Source organism: Narcine bancroftii, chromosome 3 (genome assembly GCF_036971445.1).
Source record: "Narcine bancroftii isolate sNarBan1 chromosome 3, sNarBan1.hap1, whole genome shotgun sequence".
Classification (NCBI taxonomy): Eukaryota; Metazoa; Chordata; class Chondrichthyes; order Torpediniformes; family Narcinidae; genus Narcine; species Narcine bancroftii.
Genome location: NC_091471.1, coordinates 365,418,633 through 365,443,021, shown reverse-complemented (window position 1 = coordinate 365,443,021; position 24,389 = coordinate 365,418,633). Strand labels below are relative to the sequence as shown.

Here is a 24,389-nt window from a genome sequence, read left to right as displayed (position 1 = left end):
TCAGGTGGTAATTTTTAATCTTTTGACAAAATTTTAAAAAAAGCTGGAGACTGGAGAAGAAGGAGGAAGATCGCAGCTCGGAGGAGGAAGGAGAACAGGAGAAGGAGGAGGAGAAAGAGAACGAGGAGGAGTTTGACGAGGAGGAGTTTGAGGAGGTGAGCACCAGGGCCTACCTGAGGGATTGGGGTGCGTGGGGAGTCCGTCCTCTTGGGCAGGTCCAGGGTGGGGGGGGGGTCGGCTTGGGGAACAACCAGTCACCAGGGGGTGGGGGTTATCTCCATATGCTCATCCTGCTGCTCTTCGACAATCCATCATCCTCACAACTCAGATCTCTTGTCAGAGTACATACATGATGTTGGGACTGTTCAAGGCACTGGTGAGGCCACATTTGGAATATTGTGTGCAGTTCTGGTCTCCAAATTATTGGAAGGATATCAATAAGGTAGAGAGGGTGCAGAGAAGATTTACTAAAATGGTGCCTGGGTTGCAGTATCTAGAATATGGAGAAAGATTGATTAGACTGGGTCTTTATTCATTGGAGTGTAGAAAGTTGAGGGGGGGGGTGAATCTGATAGAGGTATTTAAAATTATGAGGGGGATAGACAGAGTAGATGTGAATAGGCTCATTCCCCTGAGGGTAGGGGCGATTGGAGCAAGTGGTCATGAGTTAAGGGTTAGGGGGAAAAACTGTCGAAGTAACATGAGAGGAAGCTTCTTCACTCAGAGAGGGGTGGCTGAGTGGAATGACCTTCCAGAAGAAGGTGGTTGCAGCAGGGTCAATTTTGTCATTTGAGAGGAGGTTGGATGAGTACATGGATGTGAGGGGGTAGGAGGGCTATGGGCAGGGAGCAGGTAGGTGGAATTAGTGGAGTTTCACATAAATCAGTGCGGACTAGAAGGGCCAAGATGGCCTGTTTCCGTACTGTAATTGTTATATGGTTATAATGTAAAAAGATTATTTTGTCCAAATGTGAGATAGTGTTGAACAGTTTAATGGTACAGTGAAACCCCTGTTATTTGGAATTCAAGCAACCAGTGACATGAAGCAACTGGCAAAAAAGTCCAGGAACATAAAAAGAAATACAAAATTTGAAAGAAATAAGATTAAATAAATGTTTAAAATTGTAAAAGTAAATGTTCTCTGAAGTTGCACATAATATTTGGAGAAGATGGGAGCAAATATCCAGCCAGTGGAGCGCCTTGGTCGAGCTTTGCTCGTGGCAGCTGTGTGAAAGAGCAATGGCGTCGCCTAGGATGAGCAGCTGGTAGTTGCCACTCGCCATTGGGCTGGCTGACTCTCTTAAGGTGTCTCCTTATCCCTGATTAGTCAGAGACTTAATCATTATTAGTATATTGAAGGCTTTATCTGTAAACATGGGAGGGGGAGTTAATTGTTATGTTATTGTTCGTCTTTTGGAGGGAGAAGAACCTGCAGATGCAGCGACGCTTAAATGTTTTCAAAGAATGTGACTGAAAATAATGTAAAATATATTCATGCAAGTAAAGTTTGTTCGGTGTAAGTACAATGTAGTAATTTTTGTCTTTCAAACGGTTTAATCTTAATGCAGGTGTATTAGTTAGGCATTGTAAGAGTGAATCTCAAGCAACTGGAAAACTCACTTATCAGGCAACTACCAATCCCCATAGGTACTGGATACCAGGAGTTTTTACTGTATCACCACAAGAAAGAATCACGTTGAGAATAACTTTCTTGGCATGGAGCATGAACTGTTCTGCCACCCAGGTGGAGGCTACTTCATGTTTGAAATGATAAGGAAGTGAAACATTTAAGCAGAGAAAGATACATAGCTAGGAGGAAAACAATGGGATTTAAAAAGAATAATTTAGAGGGACACCACGGTAACAGGCCCTTCGGCCAATTACTGCCACGTGACTAATTAATGAACTAAACCGAATGTCTTTAAAATGTGGGAGGAATCCAGCGCACCCAGAGGAAACGAAGCAGTCATGTGGAGAATGTACAAACTCTTTATAGATGGTGGCAAATTCTAACCCTCGTTGCAAGCGCTGAGATATCTTTGCACTAACCCCTATGCTAAGCATGTTGCCTATTGGTTCACATTTCAAATGAACAAAAACAAAGGCTTGCATTTACGTATTGGCTTTCATTATCTCAACGTTTCCCAAAAGGGCCTTGTATTTGAAATAATCACATCTCTATTCAAGGAAATGCAGCAGACAATCTGTGGGCAGAAACCTCTCACAAAGACCAATTTTATAATGTCCAGGTAATTTGGTTGATATAACACTCTAACTCTTCTTCAGAGCTTTGCTATGAGATCTTTTACATCCCTCTGAGAGAGCACAAAAAATGTTTATTTCTCTCTTCTGAAAAATATTGTCTTGGTTCTCTCAATCCTTGCCTGGCAAGTCCATCAAGATGTGCTTAAGTGTCTGGAGTGGGATATCTGCCAATCGAGTAATAGTTAACATAACCCTGTGCACTTGAAAATCAATCCCTTTGGAAAGCAGACATAATTTGCTTCTCTATCAATTAACCAGCACCTGCAGGTCAGTGACCATCTGCAGACCTTTGTATAATACTTTCAAATAATATTAATTTTAATATAGTACACTTTAAAACAAATACATATTGCATCCTTTCATCTCAGATTATCCAAGAACGATTTCTGCAGCTATTTTGTTCGTCTCACCTGCCTGCTGCGTCCGACTCCTGATCGGTGTACTTCTGGGACCATCGCCGGCAGCATTAAAGGCACTCACGCTGATCAGGTAGGTGGTGTATCCTGTCATGTTCTTCAGTTTAACATTGGTTTCAGGCAGGAATAGAGTCTTCAATTTTTCTGTCTCATTCTGTCGTTGGAACTCCCAGTAATAAATCTGAAAGAAACCTCATAACTTTCAATTCTTTGAAATTGTGCAGGGTTAAAACTGTCTCCAAAAACTCTTCACCTAAAATTTAAAAATTGTATTCAAATATGCAATAAATTTAACAGAAGATTACTAGCCTTCCAGACTGCAGTGACATGTCCCGGGTCATCTTTTGGAGGCTGGGTTCACGTGATGACGTGGACGGTGCATTATGGCCAAAGGGATGGGCCAGCAGGCTTGGTATTTTTTGGATGGTTGGGTGGGAAAGTAAGGCCAGGAGTTAGTGAAATGACCAGGACTGGCATTTTGGATGCCGGGGTGAGGTGAAATAGTTTGAGACTCATAATATTTTTTCCATTTAAAATGAATAGAGTAATTGAGTCTAGGTTTGGAGAGCACAGGTTTAAAATGAGGGGGGAGAAATGCCAGATGGACAATTTCTTTTGAGGGTGGTCTGCACCTGGAACAAGTATCTGAAGAAGCTGTGGAAGGGAATACAATTCTGACATTCAAAAGACATTTTGGACAGATTATGGATGGGAAGGGCTTAAGCCCAGAGAGCAAAATTAATCAACATGGATGAATTCGGCAGAAGGACCTGTCCCATGATGCATGATTCTCTCGAGGCGAAATACAGCAATCGTCCAATTGTGAAGATGTGTGTGTCAGCCAGGGACAAGAAAATGATCAGAAGCAACAACTCAAAGTACTTCTGTACTGCCACAGGTATTAAACTCCAGATCAACAAGTCTGAATATATTACATGAACACAGAAGATGTCTTGTTAAGAGAATCTGAGGCAAAGTACATCAATGCCTGACTTGCATGAACACATCATTCTGACATAATTAACTAAGTTCTGGTCATGAGGCTTTTCTACTTGTGAAAGAGCCAGTGTTTTGCAACCAACTCACAAGCTATCTTTGGATTCTGCACAGATCCTACTAATTAAACATCTGTGTATTTCTCCTCCAGTGACTAACCCCATAATTTGATTAAATTAATTTTTGAAACAGTGAATTACTGCTATTTTGTTTTTAATGATTTACCCAAAAAGCAGGCATTTTGAAGATGTTTTCACTTCCATCTTACCTTGTTGCTTCATACAATCTATCTACTGAGTAACTGAGGGATTATATCCCATGATTCGATTTTCACATGCAGCATGTAACTTGCGCTCACTTTTGTGAACCGAGAGGCACTAACCATCATCTTTAGTCCTTTTGTCACCTCATCACTGTTAAGGACCGTGAAAAGATCACTGCACGTCAAATAGAACAAATGGCTCCGTGACACTTCCAATGATTCTACTCATGAATGAATTTATTGTCACATTCATAAGTACAATGGAGTGAAACATGAAAATCTGCAGATACTGTGGCTGTAGTAAAAACACTGAAATGCTGGAGGAATCCAAGAGGTCTCGCAACATCCATAGGAGGGAAAGATAGATTACCGATGTTTCGGACCTGAGCCCTTCCTCAGCATTTTTGCTCAATCCTTGAATAAGGACACAGCACAAGCCCGAAGCATTGGTAATATATCTATACCTCCCATGGCTGCTGAGAGACCGACTAAGTTCTACAGCATTTCTTGGATTTTTTTTTAAAGGCAGTGGAAGTCTCACTGCTTTAAGCTTCCCAGTCAGGTAAAACACGCTGATATTAATTAAGTATATTTAATACACCACTAAGAGAAAAAAATAGAAAAAATATAAAAACTGACTAGTAAAACACACAATGCTGGAGAGACTCAGCAGGTCAAACAGTGTCCTTTATGTGGCAAAGGCAGAGATACAGAACCGATGTTTCAGGCTTGAGCCCTTCATCAATCTTTACTTTGATGAAGGGCTCTAGCCCGAAACATCGGTTCTGTATCTCTGCCTTTGCCACATAAAGGACACTTTGACCTGCTGTTGTGCATTTTTACTTCAAACATGGTGTCCACAGAATTCTGTTTTACCTCCAGAAACTGACTAGATTCACTTAGTGATCAGAATACTCTTAGTTCTAAGCAATAATTGTGCAGAACACACACACACACACAATTTTTAATTGTTGATTTGTTCAATTGTACAGATCAAGTTTGGCTGAGCAAAACTGTAATCCACTCCGTATTCAATAATGTCATCAAAAAGTGAAAAAGATTTTGCAGATGCTGAAATGTGAGTCACATTAAATGACATAATGCAGTCTGAGGGCTCGAAATGCTCTCTGATCAGCTGATGAGACCACCATAAGGCAAATTTAAAAATAAACTGGAGACACCTCTACCATATTAAAATTATTTCAGAACATTTATTTTGTTTGATAATTGTACTGTGTACCAACATATCATCCCAGTACAAGAGCAAATCATTAGTCTGAAGATCCCTCTGTGTAAAAATCAATGGATTCCTTTGTCCACATTGTTTCATATGTATTGCGTTCTGACTGATAGGCCTCTTTATAGATATGGTAAAATCCCTGTCATCTGGAATTCAAGAAACTTGCAAAAAAAAATTGCAGAAAATAAACAGGTAAACAATATGAAATTTTAAAATTGATGCCCAGAGTGGTTAGTCCGCCAATTAGATAACACACAATATCAAGCAACGGCAAGATTCACTTATCCAGCATCTACCAATCCCCATAGGTGCCATACACTGGAGTTCTGACTATCTTTTGCAACTGTTTGAGTGTCTTTCCCCTCTCAATATGACAAACGTTCACTGTACCTTATATCCTTGTACGTCACCATTCTGTGCTTCTCGTGGAGGTGGCTCCCAGGTCACATCCAATTGTGTTGCTGTTGAGCCCTGCACCTGCACATTTTGGGCTGGTGCAGTGGGAACTAAATAAAAGAAGTGGACTGTTGATATGAATTCATATACAATATTGTGGTAGAAGTTAAAACTTAAAGTTATGGGATGGCTTGTAAACATCAGTTGAATGCTGTAACCTTCTAAATGATTGAAGTGGAAAAACATAGTTGGAAATAATCCAAATCAGTTTGCCATTCTGTTCACGACATCTCTCTGAAAATCATCCAATTAATTCTGTCTCATCCATGTTCAGTTTTACTTCTGCAACTCCACCCTTGAACCTTAATGTGATTGAGTAAAACATTTTGTCATCCAAGGCTGAAACTAGCTTGTTGGATACCCTTTGGAAGCTTCAGTTCCAAGCATTTCTTGTGAAGGTCAAATCAATTCTAACTTGCCAGTGTGCAATGATTTTTACCTCAAAATATTACCTTTCGCTCTTGCGATAGAATCTCAGCTTTGGGTTTTCCAATTACATTTTTGGTAGCCTCAGAAGTTCACACAATCTGCCTTCTAACTAGCTCAAACCTTCATCTGCATATACTCGCCTACACCAAGATCATTTTTGCATCACCTGACAATATCCAATGCCTTCTCCCTGATTTTAAAATGATCATCTGCAATTCCTTCAAATGTCTTAGCTCTTCTGCAATACTATTGCTGCTTGTACCCTCTGCACTTTTAAACTCAGATGCAGTAAAATGTCCCTTCCTTCAAGACCCCTCTTGGTACTTTGTTCCAACACTTTCTCCCTTTGGCATGTCCACCTATTCAAATCTCTCCTCACTCTGTTTGGACTTGATAATAAAAATGAGTTTATTGACATACACATTGTATAATGTGTATACCCAAAATTCTTACTTGTTGTATCTGAACAGCAAGACTATAATAGTAAACAGATTAATTAGAGTTTGAAGACCAGTGTGATGGAGATCCTTTATGATGTTGTCTGCTTTCTTGAGGCAATGCCTCACATAGATGTCTGCAATGGCTGGGAGGTCAGAGCCTGTGATGGACCTGGCATTGTTTGCTACCTTCTGCAGCCTTGATGCAACCCACAGTCTACCTGTAGAAGAATGATAGGATATCTGTGGTGCGCTGTTAGACAGAATTTGACACTCACAAGGTAAAGACTGTATAACAGGCTTTAATCGGCAAAGATATCCACAGAGAAGGACTGTCTGTACTGCTGTAGACTCTGAGTGAGGCTTCGGAAGGCCGGCTCAGGCATATATCCCGGAGGGTGATTGACACCCGATTGGGTGGGGCTTGATCCATTCAGGTCGGCTGATGACAGCCGGCCAGGTGTTGTCCTGTCCCCCATACTCTCCTGCAGGTACAGAGGTTACCCCCTGCGGTAGGCTGGTGGTGGACCACCACAGTATCTGACAATGCCAAATTTCCTCAGTTTCCTTAGAAAGTCGAGGTGCTGTTATGACTTCTTCACAGATGCTTCGATGTGCTGGCTCCAGGAAAGGTCTTCTGAGAAACAGAATCCAAGAAACCTGAAGGTTCTGACTCTCTCCACCTCCTTCTCATCCATGCAGGCAGGTGTATCCTCAAATCAACAATGAGCTCCTTGGCCTTGTTGATGCTGAGAGCAAGATTGTTGTAAAGGCACCACCCAACCAAGTTCTCGAGCTCCACACTGTACTCTGACTCCTCTTGTCCAGTTATTTGGCCAACAACAGAGATGACATTTGAAAATTTGTAGATTGAGTTGGAGCTGAACTTAGCTATGCAATCATAGATGCACAAGGAACAGAGGAGTGGACTCAGCAAGCAACCTTGCGGTGCCCTTGTGTGGAGGGTCAGCATGGAGGTGATCCACAATGATTGAGTCCTGCTGATGAGGAAGTCAAGGACTCAGTTGCAAAGGGTCTGACGGAGTCCCAGGTCCTTCAGCCTGGCCGTGAATCTTGCTTGGCCTGATGAAAGTTGGTACAGTGGCCATGGGGAGGTGCTACAGAAATTCAAACTGTTGCTTTGTGCCAGTTCATTTCAGTTAATATTACTAAATTAATTTCAGATAAAATGGCAAAAAGTATTTTTATTTCATTTTTTTGCCTGATAGATGGCCATGTCATAAAGTGAGTATTTACAAGATTTGAGATCATAAGGTCACACAAACTCTTGGGGAGTGGAGAAAATCACAAACAAGACAAATTTAACAAGTTCACAAGCAATGAAATGAAACTCCCTTGATCTCAAATATGCAATTATAACTATTTCCTGAACATTTTTTGTGCTATGATCATTGCTGTGTTTATTGGTCTTTGCCATATTTTTCCACTGCATCTTTTTTTACTCTGCTTTGAAGCCTTACACCCTTTTCAATACTCATCCTATTTTTTATTTTATGTTGAGTTTTAAAAAAATTCTTCTGGTTTGCAGATTCTCATTTGCTTTTTAGAGAGAGAGAGAGAGATACTTAGTCCTGAGTTGTTGATGCTATCCCAAGTACTTTGGAGAATTGCATCTAAATGAGAGGTCCCTCTAGTGCAGTTGTTTTCAAACTGCCCCCCTAAACTCACATTCCACCTTAAGCAATCCTTATATCGTAAGTGCACTGTGATTAGTAAGGGATTGCTTAAGGTGGTATGTGGGTGAAAAGAAAAAGTTTGAGAACCATTGTTTTAATGGTACCTCATTGACTCGTTATGTGCACGGTTTCATTACTCCAAAGGAAATGGGCCAATGACAATTTTACTCAAGCAAAATATTTCAGTAACAAATGGGTCTAGAGCAGTGGTTCTCAACCTTCCCTTCCCACTCACATCCCACCTTAAGCAATCCCTTACTAATCACAGAGCACCAATGGCATAGGGATTACTAAAGTGGGATGCGAGTGGAAAGGAAAAGGTTGAGAACCACTGATCTAAAGTGAAATATGAATGGAGGTGTATTGTTGATGGATATGTGCCAATGGCAAAGGTTAAAATGCAACAAGGGGTGAGAAGTAGATGAGGTGGGAGAGGTAGAATGAGGTGGCGAGGTCTTGCTGAATAAGGAGGAACAATGCATTGCATTCAAGCTTCGTAATGGGTCTATTTATTTCAAATAACCTTGTCGCAATGGGTCGAGTGGAAACTGGAAGAAAAATAAGAGCACATTGAATTGTAAAACTGAATGGCCAATCAGCATCCTTCAGATAAATAAACACTTTTATTTCTTTTAACACCAAATCTCCAGCTGACGTACCTTTGGAAGCAAGGTTTATGTGAAAGCAGAGAAATTCAGACAATGATTTCCTGATTCACATGATTGAATGAGTTCCTTTGTGACTTTGAGAGTTGTCGAATTATTCTGGCCACAAAATCCAGGTCATGAACGTTTCAGTAAGATATGGCCACGATTGAGAAAAGTAGTAACAAGGTTGATTGGGTGGACAATTGTTAAATTAGAATAGCTTAGCCATATAGAACCAGAATAGATGGAATTGAGTTGATTAAAATTTTAAAAGCATATTAGTCAGTTCTTTCTGGCAATGACCCTCTGCAGCAAGGACTCAGTTGGTAGGCTGTCAGCTTTGACAGCTGGAAATGTTCTAAATGAAGGATTAGAAATGTATTTTTAAAACACATTTTAGAACAGATCATCACCACACTCTCAGGCCCTTTGACCCGCAATGCAGTGTTGACCTATGTACACCGACGCCACAACTATCTAATCATCCCTACCTCAAACCCATAACCTCTGATTTTCTTTCATCTGAAAGTCTTTTAAAGGTTCCTATTATACCAGCCTCCACCAACACCCCCCCCCCCACCCCCTCCAGCAAGGCATTCCAGTCACCATGCTCTGTGTGGAAAAGAAAACTTACTTCTGACCTCTCCTCTAAACTTTCCTCCATTCACCTTAAACAGATGACCTCTGGTATTTGCTATGGCCACCCTAGGATAAAGATGCTGAATGTCCCACCCTTCATAATCCTGAATTGCTCTATTAAGTCATCTTTCATCCTTTGTCACTCAAAAGAGAAAAGCCCTAGTTCTGCTTCACGACATGTTCTCCAATCCATGTAACATCCTGAGAAATCTCCTCTGCACTCTCTCAAAAAGCACATTCATCCTTCTTGCAATGATGTGACCAGAAATGAATGCAATACTCCAAGGGCGGCCAGAGTTTTAGAAATCTGCAGCATTACCTCACGGTTCTTGAACTCATTCCCCTGACTAATGAGGCCTACGTGTTAGACCCCTTCTTAACCACCTTCTCAACTCAATGCGCCCACTCACTCTCTCCAGGTACTTTTCACACCCTCTCTGGGTGAAGAAGGTCCCACTCAGATTCCCTTTGAACTTGTGTCCTCTAATTTTATCTACCTCTGATATGCGAAGCAGTTTCCTGCAGTCGATCCTAATCATACACCTTTAGAAAAATAATCCAGGATGTTATAATTCTGAGGATTTGCCTCTCAGACACAGAAGTGGCCATTAACTCACATAAAGAGCAACAGAGTTCCTAAACTCGAAATATATAATACAAGCAAAAAGAGGGTTGGGAACTGGATATTTATTTTTGAATCTTGCTCAATGTGCATCTCTCTAATCTTTTCCAAGGCAGATCGGTAAAACATTTGGCAAGGAGAGGCCACAAATGTATTAAGACACAATCTACTGATCAAAGTAACGGCAATAATTTGAATGCTTATTTTTAACTCTGTTCTCATCCATGAATGGCTGATATTTGTTCTGCAACTTGTGTCAATGTGAGAATTTGATTTTAATATTACTGCACTCAATATCCAGAACCAACTCAACAATCTGATATAATTAATGCCTTCATTTTTTTAAAAAAAGAAAATCATCAAACACACTGAAGCAGTTAAAACACAATAGTAAAAAATGAACTTAGCGCAACGATGTACAGCGCCAGTAACCTTGTTTCAAGTTTGCACATTTTCCCCGTGACTGCGTGGGTTTCCTCCGGGATCTCCGGTTTCCTCAAAACGTATGGAGGTTGGAGGTTAATTGGGATATTTGGGTGGCAAGGGCTTATGGGCCGAAAGGGCTGTTACTATGCTGTATGTCTAAATTTAAATTTTAAAAAATCTTACCTTTCTTCCTTAAAGCCTTACTCTCCTTGTTTATATCAATGTCATAGAACCTGCATCACATCTAACTTGGTTCAGGACAAGGGAAAGAATTCTTTAGTTTAGGTGCAAGGGTATCTCAGCAAGATTGAGATTTCCCACCCGTGGCACATGTCAAGGTACACCAAACAAATCTGAGATCACCATGTTTGACCAGGGAACTGTATTAGGCCACTAACTTGCTGCCATTTCAGTGACTGAAGGCCTATAGAGGCATTCAGAACAATTAATATTTACCAGTCAAATCTGGACCTTGTATTCTTCAACATGAATTTTTAATTGGCCCACAAGGCCGTGCTGCCCAATTTACATCCAATTAACCTACACCCCAGGTACGTTTTTGAACAGTGGGAGGAAGTCAGAGTCCGCAGGGAAAGCCCATGCAGACACGGGAAGAACATACAAACCCCTTATGGACAGCATGGGATTCAAAACCAGGTTCGGTCTCAAGACTTTGCGCTAACCGCTACACCAACCGTACCACCCAAACAAATTACATGTAAAGAATGATTTAACGAATTAAAACTTAATGGTCTGAATAATTTTGCCACTTAAACGTATCCCACACTGCTTTCTAGCAGATGATGAAAATTTGGGTACCCTCCAACCGATGGCATTAACATCGATTTCTCTGGTTTCCGTAAACCGACCCCCTCCACCCATCCTTGTCTGCTTTCCTCTAATTCTGTCTCTCTCTCTTCCCTTTACCCTCTGTCTCCTTTCACAGAGCCAAAATCAACTCTCACCTCTCCTCTGATCAGATCTAATTAATACCTTTTGTTTGTTGGTCTGGACTCCTCCCCCTCCAATTCTTTCCCCCCTCTCAATCTTGATTGAGACGCCTGCCTGCTTTATCGCTTGTACCTTTGAAAAAAGGCTCAAATGGTAATACATCTTTACCTCCAATGGATGCTGCGAGATCGGCTGAGTTCCTCCAGCTTTCATTAATTTGTCAGACTGATTGTGAGAAAACAAGCCTGAACGGTATTTTCAACGGCTTTAAATTTTCATGTAGTAAAACCTTACCCCAAAATGAAACTTTGAATCTTGAGATTATTTTGTCTATAGACACCAAAATATTAAGACAATGAATGGCATGGTTCTGCCAAATGATTAGGCTAAGCGATAGCTGAAATAACTTGGCAGGAACAGATTTCCCCAGTGCTTCCAAAGGAGTCTTTGCTGCTTCCCTACATGATTCTGCTTACCTGCTTCACCCACAAACACTTCTTGAGGAGGGCTGGTTGGCCCCTCTCCTACGGCATTGTACACGCTCATTCTGATTTCGTAGCGCCTGTGCTTGCTCAATTCTGCGTGGATTAAGAAAGAAAGTCATTACAATGAACATAACTGTTGAGATATTATGTACAATCAGATATCCTAATTTGTTATTAACTAAAATAAGATTAGTCTGACTGACTGAGCTGGTAAGTTTGTGGCAAAGGCTTGGTTTCTGGCTGCTGGTCCAGACAGTGACCTGTAGAAGACTCCATTCAGTAATCACCTTCCATCCCCCAACCCCACCCCCCCCCCCACCAACACCCTCACTCCCAGCAGTCTGAGCTCATGTGTTTCAGAGGAACTCCCAGTCTCCTTTTTAAAAGGCTGATTCTTATCCGGCCCCATTTTCTACTAAGGATTTTCATGAGTGAAACTCAATTACCGGTATTTCCTGTGGGATTTTATGAGGCCCTCTGGAAAACCAAACATACTATATCGCAGAAAGTCAGGGATGCTTGATTTGTTATAAAATCTGTGATGATTTGCTACTTTTGAAACTCTCCAGATGCTGCGCCAATCTAATTCCTGGTGTAGCTTTTCCTTTATGTTAAGCGTTAATGTAATCAGCGACGGACCTTGCAGTCAGGAAGCTTAGCACACAACCTAATTGGACGCTTTTGTCCCTTGTTTTGTATGGGATGAGAAACTGGATTCAATCATAGGATCACAGAAAATTTATGCCACAGGAGACCATTCAGCCCATCATATTTGTTCTGTGTAAAAGAACTACTCTACCTTATTGCACCTTCATGCACTTGGTCTGCAACCCTGCACACTGATGTTTTTCAAGAGCACATAAAAGTACTTTTTAAGCTGTGATGAGTGTCACCATAATCTCTGCCATTCGTTTCACACTGCCAGTTGAACGTGGGTCGAACCTGCTCATTTATCGGTTCACTGCCTGTGTGAATCCTCCGAACCCGGGGTGGGTGGGGGGTTGTATCAGAGGCGCGTCGACTCGGCTCCAATATGAAAAGGTCAACGTCACTCGGGATGTCACTACTGGAGATTGGGCCACCCCCTACGTCCACGATAGCGGGTATTTAATGCATGGACCTGGGATTTCATGATCCAGTGTGAACAGCCCATCCAGTATTTCAACACGTGTCGTTCACATACCTATTTAGCAGGTTGGCAGTGTGAAAGGGGCTTCAGACAGCGGGATCATGATTCCTGCTATCCTCTGGTGAAGATCTTCCTCATATTCCCCCTAACTCTTTTGGCAGGTGTTTTTTTTTTAAATGTACAACTCCAAACTTTTGATCCTTCTGCAAAGGGAAAAATAGTCCTTCCTTTTTCTTTACCTTAAATCTCATAATTTTATGCATCTTAAATTTCTCCCCAGCTTCCAACTTAATCACATTTCAGCTGATTTTACCTGATGGAAAATGTTACAGTTGTGGCAGAATTTTGGTAACTTTCTTCTGCACCTTCTCCAAAGCGATGCGGTGAATGGAACTCTAGGCACAATTGAATCTGCGGCTAAGTAGTTCTATCATAAATCTTTGTTCGTGTAATTTGTTTTAAAATAACACATTGTGTGCCTTTCAATCATTTTACTGACCCGTCCTGACAATTTTTTTTAGATTTGTGGATATAATTCCATGGTCCTCTGTTTCTCAGTACTCGATGATGTGCCTTATTGCAAACCTTAAATGCATTACCTCATATTTTTGTGGCTTAAGTTCTATTGGCCATTTTCAGCCAAAATGACCAAGCCATCTGTATCCTCCTGAAGTCAGTTTTCCTCCTCACTATTAACCCTCTCCGAATTTATGTGTCATCTACAAACTTTATTTATCATGCCCCCTACATTTACGCATAGATCATGGATTAAAAAAAAATCAAAGGATTCATTACTGAACCCTGTTGCATCCTACTGATCACAATTTCACATTCACTGAGACACTCCATTAACCTCTGCTTCTTGACACCCAGCCTATTTTGGGTACAGATGGCACTCCTTTGAATCTTGCAGGCTTTTTTTTCAACCAGATTGCCACGTGAGATCTTGTCAGATCATTTGGAAAGTTCACGTGGACAGCATCAAATGCACTAGCCTACACCTTACCTCCTCAAAAAATGCATCCAAGTCAGACAGAACCAGACTGCTCATGCAGTTCAAGCGACTTGCCCAGGAACCAATTCCAAATGTCAAATAGCCTCCTTGGGCTTTATAATAAATGAAGAGTAATAATTTACCTTCAAAACAAATCATGCTAGAAAGAAATAACTGTGTCAATTAGGTGCAATTTTTGCATATAATAAAACACAGATATCTGATTTTTGCTTCATCACGGTCTCACGCTGGCACATTTAAAAGTTACAGAATGAAAGCAGGCAAAGCCGAGCCTAGGAAGTAACCAGTGAATAATTTAAATATTTTCCCTCTTTCTTCAGCCATTCAATATTGTTACTTTAAAAATAACCAGCCTGAATCATTTTGTTCGGTTAATAATGCTGAATAAAAGTTGTGATTGTGATTAAGTAAACTTTGTTAAATTTCTCCCCAGTGGCCTTTGTGATATTTGCCTTCCAAGGCTGTTCTGACATTTTTTTCCTGAAGGTTTCACATAAGATGCCTTTCTTTGTTATTTCTATGTTGATTTTCTAAGGTTAATCTTATTTTTTCAATCTTTTCTTGATGGAAGACAGAATTACTCCCCAATATATTAAAATCTTGAAATCTCATACATAATTCCCAATCTTTGCTGGCACTGCCTGGCAGATGATCTCTGATTTGATCACAGTTCGTTCCATTATTCCTAAATTGTTGATGCCTCCCTGAGTGTTTTAAGATTAAATTCTCGATGAGAGATCCCCCTCGAGGGGCTGTGACATACTGCATCAACCTACTTTCTGGATTTAGCTTCCACTCGGGATTTTGTCTGTTCCTCTGCTCAGGCTTTGTCTGTCAGACCGATCAAACCATCTGCATCTTCCTACCGTCTAAAGTTTTCCTGCTCATCGTCTCCACACTGCCAATTTTTGATAGCTTTAGAGAAGGAACGGGAAGATCTGAGTGAAGAATGAGGATTCAGCCTGGTTCTTTGTTGTTTGTCAATGTAATCAGCTACTACCTCATTCCTCACAATTTAATCTGAACCATCCTTTTCTTTCACTGAAAGTTGGTGAAGCGAGAAGCTACATACTTTTATAATCATCAGTCCCACTTCAAGCTAGTTTCATAAAGCACGTTGAGGCATTAAAAGGCAGAGAATGTTAGGACGCCAATGAGCTCTCTGCACAGCAGGGCAGGAAGGCCTAGGCTGTGTTTGTAGCAGTGGTTGGAAGAAACTGGGATGAATATTTCATGTCTGGCAATGGACCCAAATTCATTTGTGTGTCCTGGTGGACCAATTCTACTTCTCTCATTTGCAGCTTAACTTTGCACTGTATAAATCGGTTGTTGGGACTTGATTTGAACACAATGCAGCCTTTTATTTTAGGCTGATAGACCCCTCATCCATTCAAAATCCAACTAAAATATGCTTCAGCTGCATCTCAAGCAGCAAAGTAATAATTTATCTCCTAAGTCACCACATTAAATATCCAAAACTCACCCTGCACCTCGGGTTCTGATGAGGAACCCTGAAATGTTGACTGTTTGTCTTTCCACAGATGCTGCCTGATTTGCTGAGTGTTTCTTTTGTTTTCTATTTTTCTTTATCTGCTGCCTTTCTCTCGCCCCTTTTATTTAAACTAGTGGCCGCTCATTTTACACTGTTGAAAACAACCTAAAATCTATAACAGGTGCTCTGCAAGTTTCATAAACTTGTTGCATGCATTCCCTCTTTAAATTCTTCAGATTATTCCAACATTTCTTTTTTTGCTGTACAATCTACCATTTAAAATTATTTCAAGCTTTCAATAATGAACTAATTTTCCATAATTCCTATTTAAAAAAAAAACACACATGCTTCCAATTTTGCATTTTATTCCTAAGGTTCTCATATTCAAACAGATGTTTCTTAAATTGTGTCCTTTTGTTTAGTTTTTATCTTGAATGGCAGATTTTCAGTATAGTTTAAACATGGCAAATGCACTACAAGGTGGATAAATGGGAGGTTATCCACTTTGGTAATACAAACCGGAGGGCAGATTACTATTTGAATGGCAATTGATTAAGAGATGGGGAAGTGCAGAGAGACCTAGGGGTACTTGTACACCAGTCTCTGAAGGCGAGCATCCAGGTACAGCAGGCGGTTAAAAAAGCAAATGGCCTTCATATCAAGAGGGTTTGAGTCGAGGAACAAGGATACCTTACTGCAGCTGTACAGGGTCTTGGTGAGACCCCACCTGGAGTATTGTGTGCAGTTTTGGTCACCTTATCTAAGGAAGGCTGTTCTTGCAATGGAGGGAGTGCAGAGGCGATTCACCAGGCTGAGACCTGGAATGGCAGGAATGACTTAGGAGGAAAGATTGCGCAAATTGGGATTGTACTCGCTGGAGTTTAGAAGATTGAGAGGGGATCTCATAGAGACATAAAATTCTGGCAGGACTGGACAGAATGGATGCAGATGGGATGTTTCCAATGGTGGGAAAATCCAGAACCCGGGGCCATGGTTTGAGGATAATAGGCAAACCATTTAGGACCGAGATGAGGGTGGTGAATCTGTGGAATTCATTGCCACAGAGGGCAGTGGAGGCAGGTTCATTAAATATATTTAAGAGGGAATTAGATCTATTTCTTCAGTATAAGGGTATTAAAGGTTACGGAGAGAAGGCGGGGACGGGGTACTGAACTTTAAGATCAGCCAAGATCTCGTTGAATGGCGGAGCAGGCTCGAAGGGTCGAATGACCTACTCCTGCTCCTATCTTCTATGTTTCTATGTTTTCAATTTGGTTTGTTACTAAGTGTAGAAAGGCCAGTTTGGATACCACTGTGAGTTAAGCCTCAGGTCTGCTGGGCCAGTCAAGCATGATCACCTTGCTGAACCTCAGCTCATGTTGAGTGATGCAACAAATATAGTTAAAACTGTCAAAATGATTACCTTTTTAAGTTAATCCTAAAACATGCAATTGTTCCAAATTTCTGGTCACTTACAGGGGGATTGGAACGGGTTGATTGTACTGAGGTTTGGTTCTCTGATGTGTGCATTTCTAAAATCTTGGATATGCTGTCACTTATTGGATACCGTCATTGGTGAATAAACAGTTAAAAAAAACTGCTTCTTCTATGCTTCTATGGTTTCACTCAATACACCTCTCCATATTTGAGGACATCAAGATTGTGTAAGATAAATCTTAAAATGGATTAAAACTTGCTAAGTACTAATCCCTAAATGGATTATAAGTTGCTAAGCACGCATAAATCCTCCATTAAAATGTGTTCCAAATTTGAGCAGGCCAAAATCTCACTTCATCCAATATCAATACACATATGACTGTTATCCACGTTATTTTAGCATTATTTCTGCAGTTCGGAAGAATTAGTATATGTAAATGACGTAAACCAGGAATGATCGATGTATATGATGCATACAGGGCTAGCTCGTGGAACGAGAGAAAGGGAGAAATAGGCATGACCAGCACTGGAAGTACATATTTTTGAACAAATATGAGTGTAGCGTCAAAAATGGCTATGATGACCCCACAGAGAGATAGAGTGCTAATATTATCGTTGAGATTCACATGGGAATGGTGACCATTTGAGCAAGATATGGTACCTGCGGAAATGCATTATCACCAGATCCATCTGGCTGGACCCTTCTCAAATATTTGGGTTTAAGCAATTTTTTTTTTCAGTATTTCAGTGATGCCCTCAAAAGTACAAATATTCATGTCTGGCAATGGATAAGCAGATCAGATCAACAGGGGATTAAGATTTGGTTGGGATTTGACTTACAAAGTATTTAAACTTCCTCTGATCTTTCCAGCACATGAATTTTTTCAAATGAGGCCAAGTTTTTTAATGCTCCCTTTAATATTTTTCATTTGAATGCACTTCAGTAACAGCATCCTTGTGGCCTCATAACAATTGTGCTTTAGTCCAAAGGCCAATGAAGTAATACAAGTCAGAAACTAAGCAGAAATCTAGGCCAGTTTTCTTCCTACTCGCTTCCAATTACAGATATGCCAATGAATCATTTAAAGAATGAATTCTGAAAGATCAATGATGATATTTGGCCGGAGGACAGATTCAATTATCGTTTATGCACACTATTCTAAAAAGGAAACTTACTACAAAATAATGCTTCCGTCTTGTGAACTATAAATGTACTTCCAAACTATTTCACTTCTTCTCATGAGGACACAATATCCTTACAAATAGTTTTTATGTAAAGAATCATGCACATTTTTTGTCAAAGTTATTTCTAGATCAGGAGATGCTTTGGTTCTTGGTCATCATCCATAACTGACAAGATCTGAAGGCAAGGTTTCCTTTGGTTTGCATCCATTCCATTGTGAGGTGTGAGAGTTATATCTGGTGAGCAAAAATGAACATGACCGGATTCCAGCAGTTGCACCTTATTAGGTGACTCGTGGCCAACTGATAGAACAATGTGGTTTAAATTGTTGACAATTTCCTCTAGGCAACTTCACGGAGTTCACATTATCAGAGAGCCATGATTGTTGTTCGCAGTTGGTTGCAGCAACAGTGGACTAAAAGAGTCTGGCTTTAGAGTGCGAGTTCTGGCCATTCCCACTACTAACAACCAAGATGCTAAGCTATGCTCATCACTTTAGCCCCCTAATCTCTTGTATTACTTTGTTAGTCCATATCCCTCTCAACCTTTCCTAACTTGCGTCATTTGCTTTAGGAATTGAGGAAAGAAGAAACTACTAAATTTAAATGAATAAATGTATTCCATTAGAAAAAATAACATATAGGTTAAGAAATAATATTGAAATATTCGAACAAGTATGGGAGCCTTACATTAAATACAATAGCGAAAACCTACCGGGGACAAACATTACCTAAGTTGATGGAAGGAGAAGGAAAGAAAAGAATGGACTCAGTAGAATTTCTGGTGTATTTTTGTTGAATGACAACATTGTCTGACTGGCTTAATGCAACCTAGATTGTATACCTAAAATGGATGAGGGGGGGGGTGGCTTGGGAGGAGGGGGGGGGGGGGAGAAAAAGTCACTGTATATGTGTGAAAAAGAAATAGTGTATATCATGGCTAATGTGATTTATGGTGTGAAAAATAAAAAATTAAAAAAAAAAGGAATTGAGGAAAGGAAATGGAAGATAATAGAGTGAAACAACACACATTAAAAAAAAGAGTAATAAAGTTGACTTACTATCCAGCTCATATTGTGCTAGTGCGGAGTCACTCAGGTTCCGAACGTGATACACGGCTACAGGAGATGTGATGCATGAAGATATAGATCACAACGAACAGTGAATATTAGTGAACATAAACATTTCTCAACTACAGTACAAGTCCAAAAATCCGGACCAACCGAGAATCCAGACTTTTTGAAAACTCTCAAACATTTTGGATTTAGTGGGCTTTTGTGTGTGAGTCTGATAGTACAGATTGTATCACCAATGTGTCTATGTACAGATGGTCGTGTAGGATGACTGTGATTGGCTGAGAGTGTAGCCCCACCTACTGGCAGGTCTTAAAGGATTGCTCCAAGCCAGACCAGGTCATTCTGGACTAGTCAACCTATTTGTGATAGGCTCCAGACTTTTAGTTAATAAAAGCCTTGGTTGGGATCAACAAGTCTTTGGTTCTTTCGACGCGCACTACAGTGAGCACTGCTGCAAGGTGGCAACAAGTGACCACATTTTATGTTTACATGTTTGTGAAATGTTGACTTTATTTTTCTTTAAACCTGCTCATTTTGATAATTGAAGCGTACTGCATTTGCTAATGAACAAATGATAAAAAAAATTTACCTGTTTGTCTTTTTCTATTCTTCCTTAAATTTGAATTTTAAAAGTACTGCCCAAGAATCTGTAAAATCCGAAAATCAGGATTGATGCAATCCCCTGAGCAGTCTGGATTTTTGGACTTCTACTGTAATGTCTCAATTAAGTCGCTACTGGTGTAATTGAATAACACATTACAAACTCTGTGCCGGTTAGTTCAAATTTTTGCATTATTATTAGACAAATGGTCAGATAGCGTTAAAAATAAAAAGAAGCAACAGGTTAATAGCTAAAACATAATGAGCCATATGGTAAACTGGTGTGAATGCTCTGTGCAATGGCCATTTCTCTGCTATAATAACATTCAAAAGCAATAAAATTTCCTGGTTTTCTGCAATGACGATGGTTGAATATAATGCCCATGTTATATAGTATCTGCAATAGAGTTTACAAAATTATAGATATGGGGAATTTTACACTAGAGTGTTCAAAGGGCCTTATTTGGACAATCCAATTCCTCTGTGTATTTCTGGAACTGTTCACAATATGGTAAATAACAAGGTTCTACAACCTTAATTAATACAAAACAACAGTTAAAGAAAGTATGAAGATGATGGTTCTAGTTTATCACTCTATAACAGCAAGAATATTAGACAAATCCAGATTTGAGAAAGCAACAATCTTGTTAGCAGAATCAAGATGTCGTGGAAGGGAATTGTTATGTTCCTTATTTTCTCATTTTTGACTAATGTAAACAGATTTGATTATTTGTTACAACAGCAGAGAATGCATAAATGGCATTTAAACATAGATGCCAAAAAAGCAGATTGTGTGTTTACTTAGATTGTAGAGTGCTGTTGAGCACAAATATTTAAAAAAACCTGAACTTTACAACTTTATATTTTCCCTTGGGGTTCAGTGCTGGGAAATAATTTTTCATACTCATTCAATCAAGATTTCATTTCTCTGAACAAGAATGAGTACTAATTAGTACCAATTCATGTCAACTGCTTCACTATTAATATTGTTTCTTCTTCTTGCTTGTCTTAAACTTTATCCACACTTGGATGCATGCTCAGTTGTCTTCCTGTATTATCATAGCATTGAAATTAATGTTTAGATCACATTTCTCCATGTGCTAATTCTTTCCAAGAATCACAAAGCGAGCTTCCTCAGTTTGTCCTTCCATTCACACTCTTCAACTCTTGAAATTGCATCCGAGGCATCTTCAACTCATTTTGTTTGGACTTGTTCACAGATTTTTAATAAAATCTTTTAGAACTTATTGTATTAGATACCTTGCTTCTCCAAATATTTCCCCAATTTCAGATTTATCAGCCAGCTCTTTTCTTGTCAACTCATTCTTCAGTACAACTAGTTGAGATTTTTTTTCATTTGTGGAACCAGCAAGACTGCAGAAGCTCACTTAGTATTTTGGCCAATAAAACTGTGATGCATGAGAATTTTTTCATTGTTTCATTGTCCAATAAATTGCATCTGTAGAATTAGAAATGAAAGTGGCAGACAAATTGGTTCAGTATCGTGAATGTTGTTGATCTGGCCTAATCCAGGTTCGTGCAGATATTTCCGTCTCACTCCATATGACTATTTCAATGATAGTACAAAGGCCTTGGGCAGTCAAGGTGTCAGTCTCTCTGCAGGATGCCCACCTCTGACCTTTCTCTCATCGCCAGATTTAAGTGGCTAGTCCATTCAGTTTCTGAACATTGTCAACAACCAGGATGTTGATGGAGAAAGACTCAATAAACATCAAGAACAGGTACTTAGGCTCTCTCATGTCGTCGGCACCACATCGAGGGGTGAAGGGCCTCTATAGTTCCATGTAGCATGTTGTAGTGATCATTATCTGGCACATGAGTCTCTAAACTGTTGGTCACCAAATCAACCCAACCTGAATGATATACATATTGTTCTAACGGATGCTTCATTATAGAAACGGATACAGGAGCCCTTTGTGCCTCACCACAATTCAATATGATCATATGACTCCAGGACCCAATTCCTGCTTTCTCTCCAAAGCCCTTCATCCATAAACTTCAGTTGTATAGATCGTTGGTAGTTATACTTAGGAACAGTGCATGGAACAAGTATAGAATATGATTCAATCATTTGCAAAAATCCCTTTGGGATATTCATTGATGATGATGGCAAAGCCGAGGAAACTGACGTTTGATTGGACATTTCAGGTCAGTGAAGTTGCTGGTAATTGGTAATGACTGGGGTATGAATGATGGTATAGATGCTGTAGATCAAAGGGAAGTGGTTAGACACTTCCTTATTGGAAAAGTAAGTGGAGCAAGTATTATTTAATTATCCAATAAAATAAGAATGGATTGGTACATTGCACAATCAATGAGCAACCCACTTCTGACCTTAGAATGGACAGGAAATCGATCGTTAATGCAACAGGTAAAATTGTTGGTCCTAGAATTATTGAGGAGCAAGATGAATGATGGATGAGAAACAACCATAATCAATATCATTTGTGTAAGCTCTAATGCCAAACAATGTCGAGTTTCCCAATTACATTAGTTTTGCCAGGAGTTTACAAATCATTGCTTCATTTTCAGAATTCTTCCAATTTAAATTATATGACATCAAAGCTCAATTTATTCTAAATGTAAATTTGAACCTTAAATTACTTCTTCTGAATTTTCAGAACAAAAATGCCAATCAGCGGAATAGAATTAGATCTGTATTTTTCTCTTTCATCCACCAATTTAATTTAATCTTGTGGCTCAAACGACTGGGGTCCAAAAATACGGAAATGCAACAAAACAATTCAAATATTTTTGGGCTGCCAAGTAATGAACAAAACAGCTGTGTTTCATTTTTAAAGTATGTCACCCAGGAAGATCACTTTCAATAACTGAAAGATTGCTTAAGCTCAGTTACTTTATCAGCCATTGCGACCACGATGGAGAAGGAGGAGGTCAATCATCTTGGTTTCACTTAAAATTACCTCTGGATTGGAGTGAAAAGCATTTATTGCAAGATGATATGGTACTATTAACAAACTGTGATTGTCTCTGCAGAATTGGAAATGAAATTGCCAGGCTAAGTCCATACAAGCTAATTAAGCAACACTACTTTCTATGGGAACAGACAAATAATCTGTCCACCCTTATGAGATGAGTGAGACAAAACAGACTTACGTGTAAGTTCAGACCACTTAGCACCGGGATTACCCACAGTGCGAAGAGTAAAGCTTCGGTAGTTGTCATAAACGAGTTCTCGGTATCGAATTCGGTACCCTAATAGTATTCCATTAATCTTCTCTTCGGCTGGTGGCTTGGTGGGGGGAGGAGGGGGAGGAAATAGAGTCAGCAATCAATTTATTTGCAAAGAGGAGGAACAAGTTACCAAAAGCCCTTATACTTTGGTACAGTGCAAAAGTACTGGACAGGCTAGTTTAAATTCTGTACTCCCTTAATTTCATCAAACACACCGTGGCTTTGCTTCACAATAAATCACTGCAAGCAACAGATAATGGCCACACACTACTGGTGAATTTGAACTATCCCAGCATTCTTACTTGCCAACGAATCATTACGGAGGTGGTAGTATGGGGCGTCACAGAGAGAATTTCGGGTGCTTCATCAGGAGCTGCAATACAAAATCTGACATCAGTATCTTTGTGCCATTAATCCAAGGTATGGACAAAAATATCACCAGCATTACATATTTGTTTTTCTAACACCTAGCTCTTCTGCAGGAAGATTTGAGGTCCATAAAACTGCACTTCTTCAGGTCACCCTAACATTTTCCTGTCTGGTCCTTTCCTCCTGAAGTCAACATCTTCCATTCCAAGAGGATTTTTTCAGTGCTGTCATTTTGTCCATGTGGCCACTCTGTGTGTGTGTGTGTGTGTGTGTGTGTGTGTGTGTGTGTGTGTGTGTGTGTGTGTGTGTGTGTGTGTGTGTGTGTGTGTGTGTGTGTGTGTGTGTGAGTGTGTGTGTGTGTGAATGTGATAGAGAATATGTGTGTGTGTGTGTGAGTGTGTGTGTGTGAATGTGATAGAGAATATGTGTGTGTGTGTGTGAGTGTGTGTGTGTGTGTGTGAGTGTGAGAGTGTGAGTGTGTGTGTGTGAGAGAGTGTGTGTATGTGTGTATGAGTGTGTGTGAGTGTGTGTGTGTGAGTGTGATAGAGAGAGAGTGTGTGTGTGTGTGTGTGTGTGATAGAGAGAGAGAGAGTGTGTGTGTGTGTGTGTGTGTGTGTATGTGTGTGTGAGATTGCCACTCCATCTAAGGTATAATCCTCTCAGATGCTGAACTAAACCTCGGATCTTCTTGCCTGTGTGGTTGAAGCTGTATCAAAAGACTCATTCAAGAAAAAGTGCAGATGCTGGGAGACTGGAGCCACACACAAAGTGCTGGAGCAAGCAGGTAGCATCCATGGAAGGTAAGAGGCAACACTGCAGATCATAATCTTTCATCAGGAAAGGGCTCAGAAGCCTGAAAAAGAGGGTGGGGGAGGAGGATGATGATGGGTGAATACAGGTGGGAG

General features: G+C 40.1%; 1 protein-coding gene across 2 annotated transcripts in view; it reads right to left on the bottom strand.

The window, feature by feature from the left end:
- The window catches only part of sdk2b (sidekick cell adhesion molecule 2b), a 662,520-nt gene that overhangs the window by 125,260 nt on the left and 512,871 nt on the right, over positions 1-24,389 (bottom strand). The window contains exons 32-37 of one of the 2 annotated variants that reach the window (XM_069930148.1): positions 23,418-23,488; positions 23,038-23,173; positions 19,285-19,341; positions 11,960-12,061; positions 5,570-5,685; positions 2,676-2,862 (exon numbers count right to left, since the gene is read on the bottom strand). In XM_069930148.1, coding sequence (XP_069786249.1) covers positions 2,676-2,862; positions 5,570-5,685; positions 11,960-12,061; positions 19,285-19,341; positions 23,038-23,173; positions 23,418-23,488 — 669 coding nt within the window. The remainder of the gene's footprint in view (positions 1-2,675; positions 2,863-5,569; positions 5,686-11,959; positions 12,062-19,284; positions 19,342-23,037; positions 23,174-23,417; positions 23,489-24,389) is intronic. The other variant, XM_069930147.1, reaches the window with a different exon arrangement.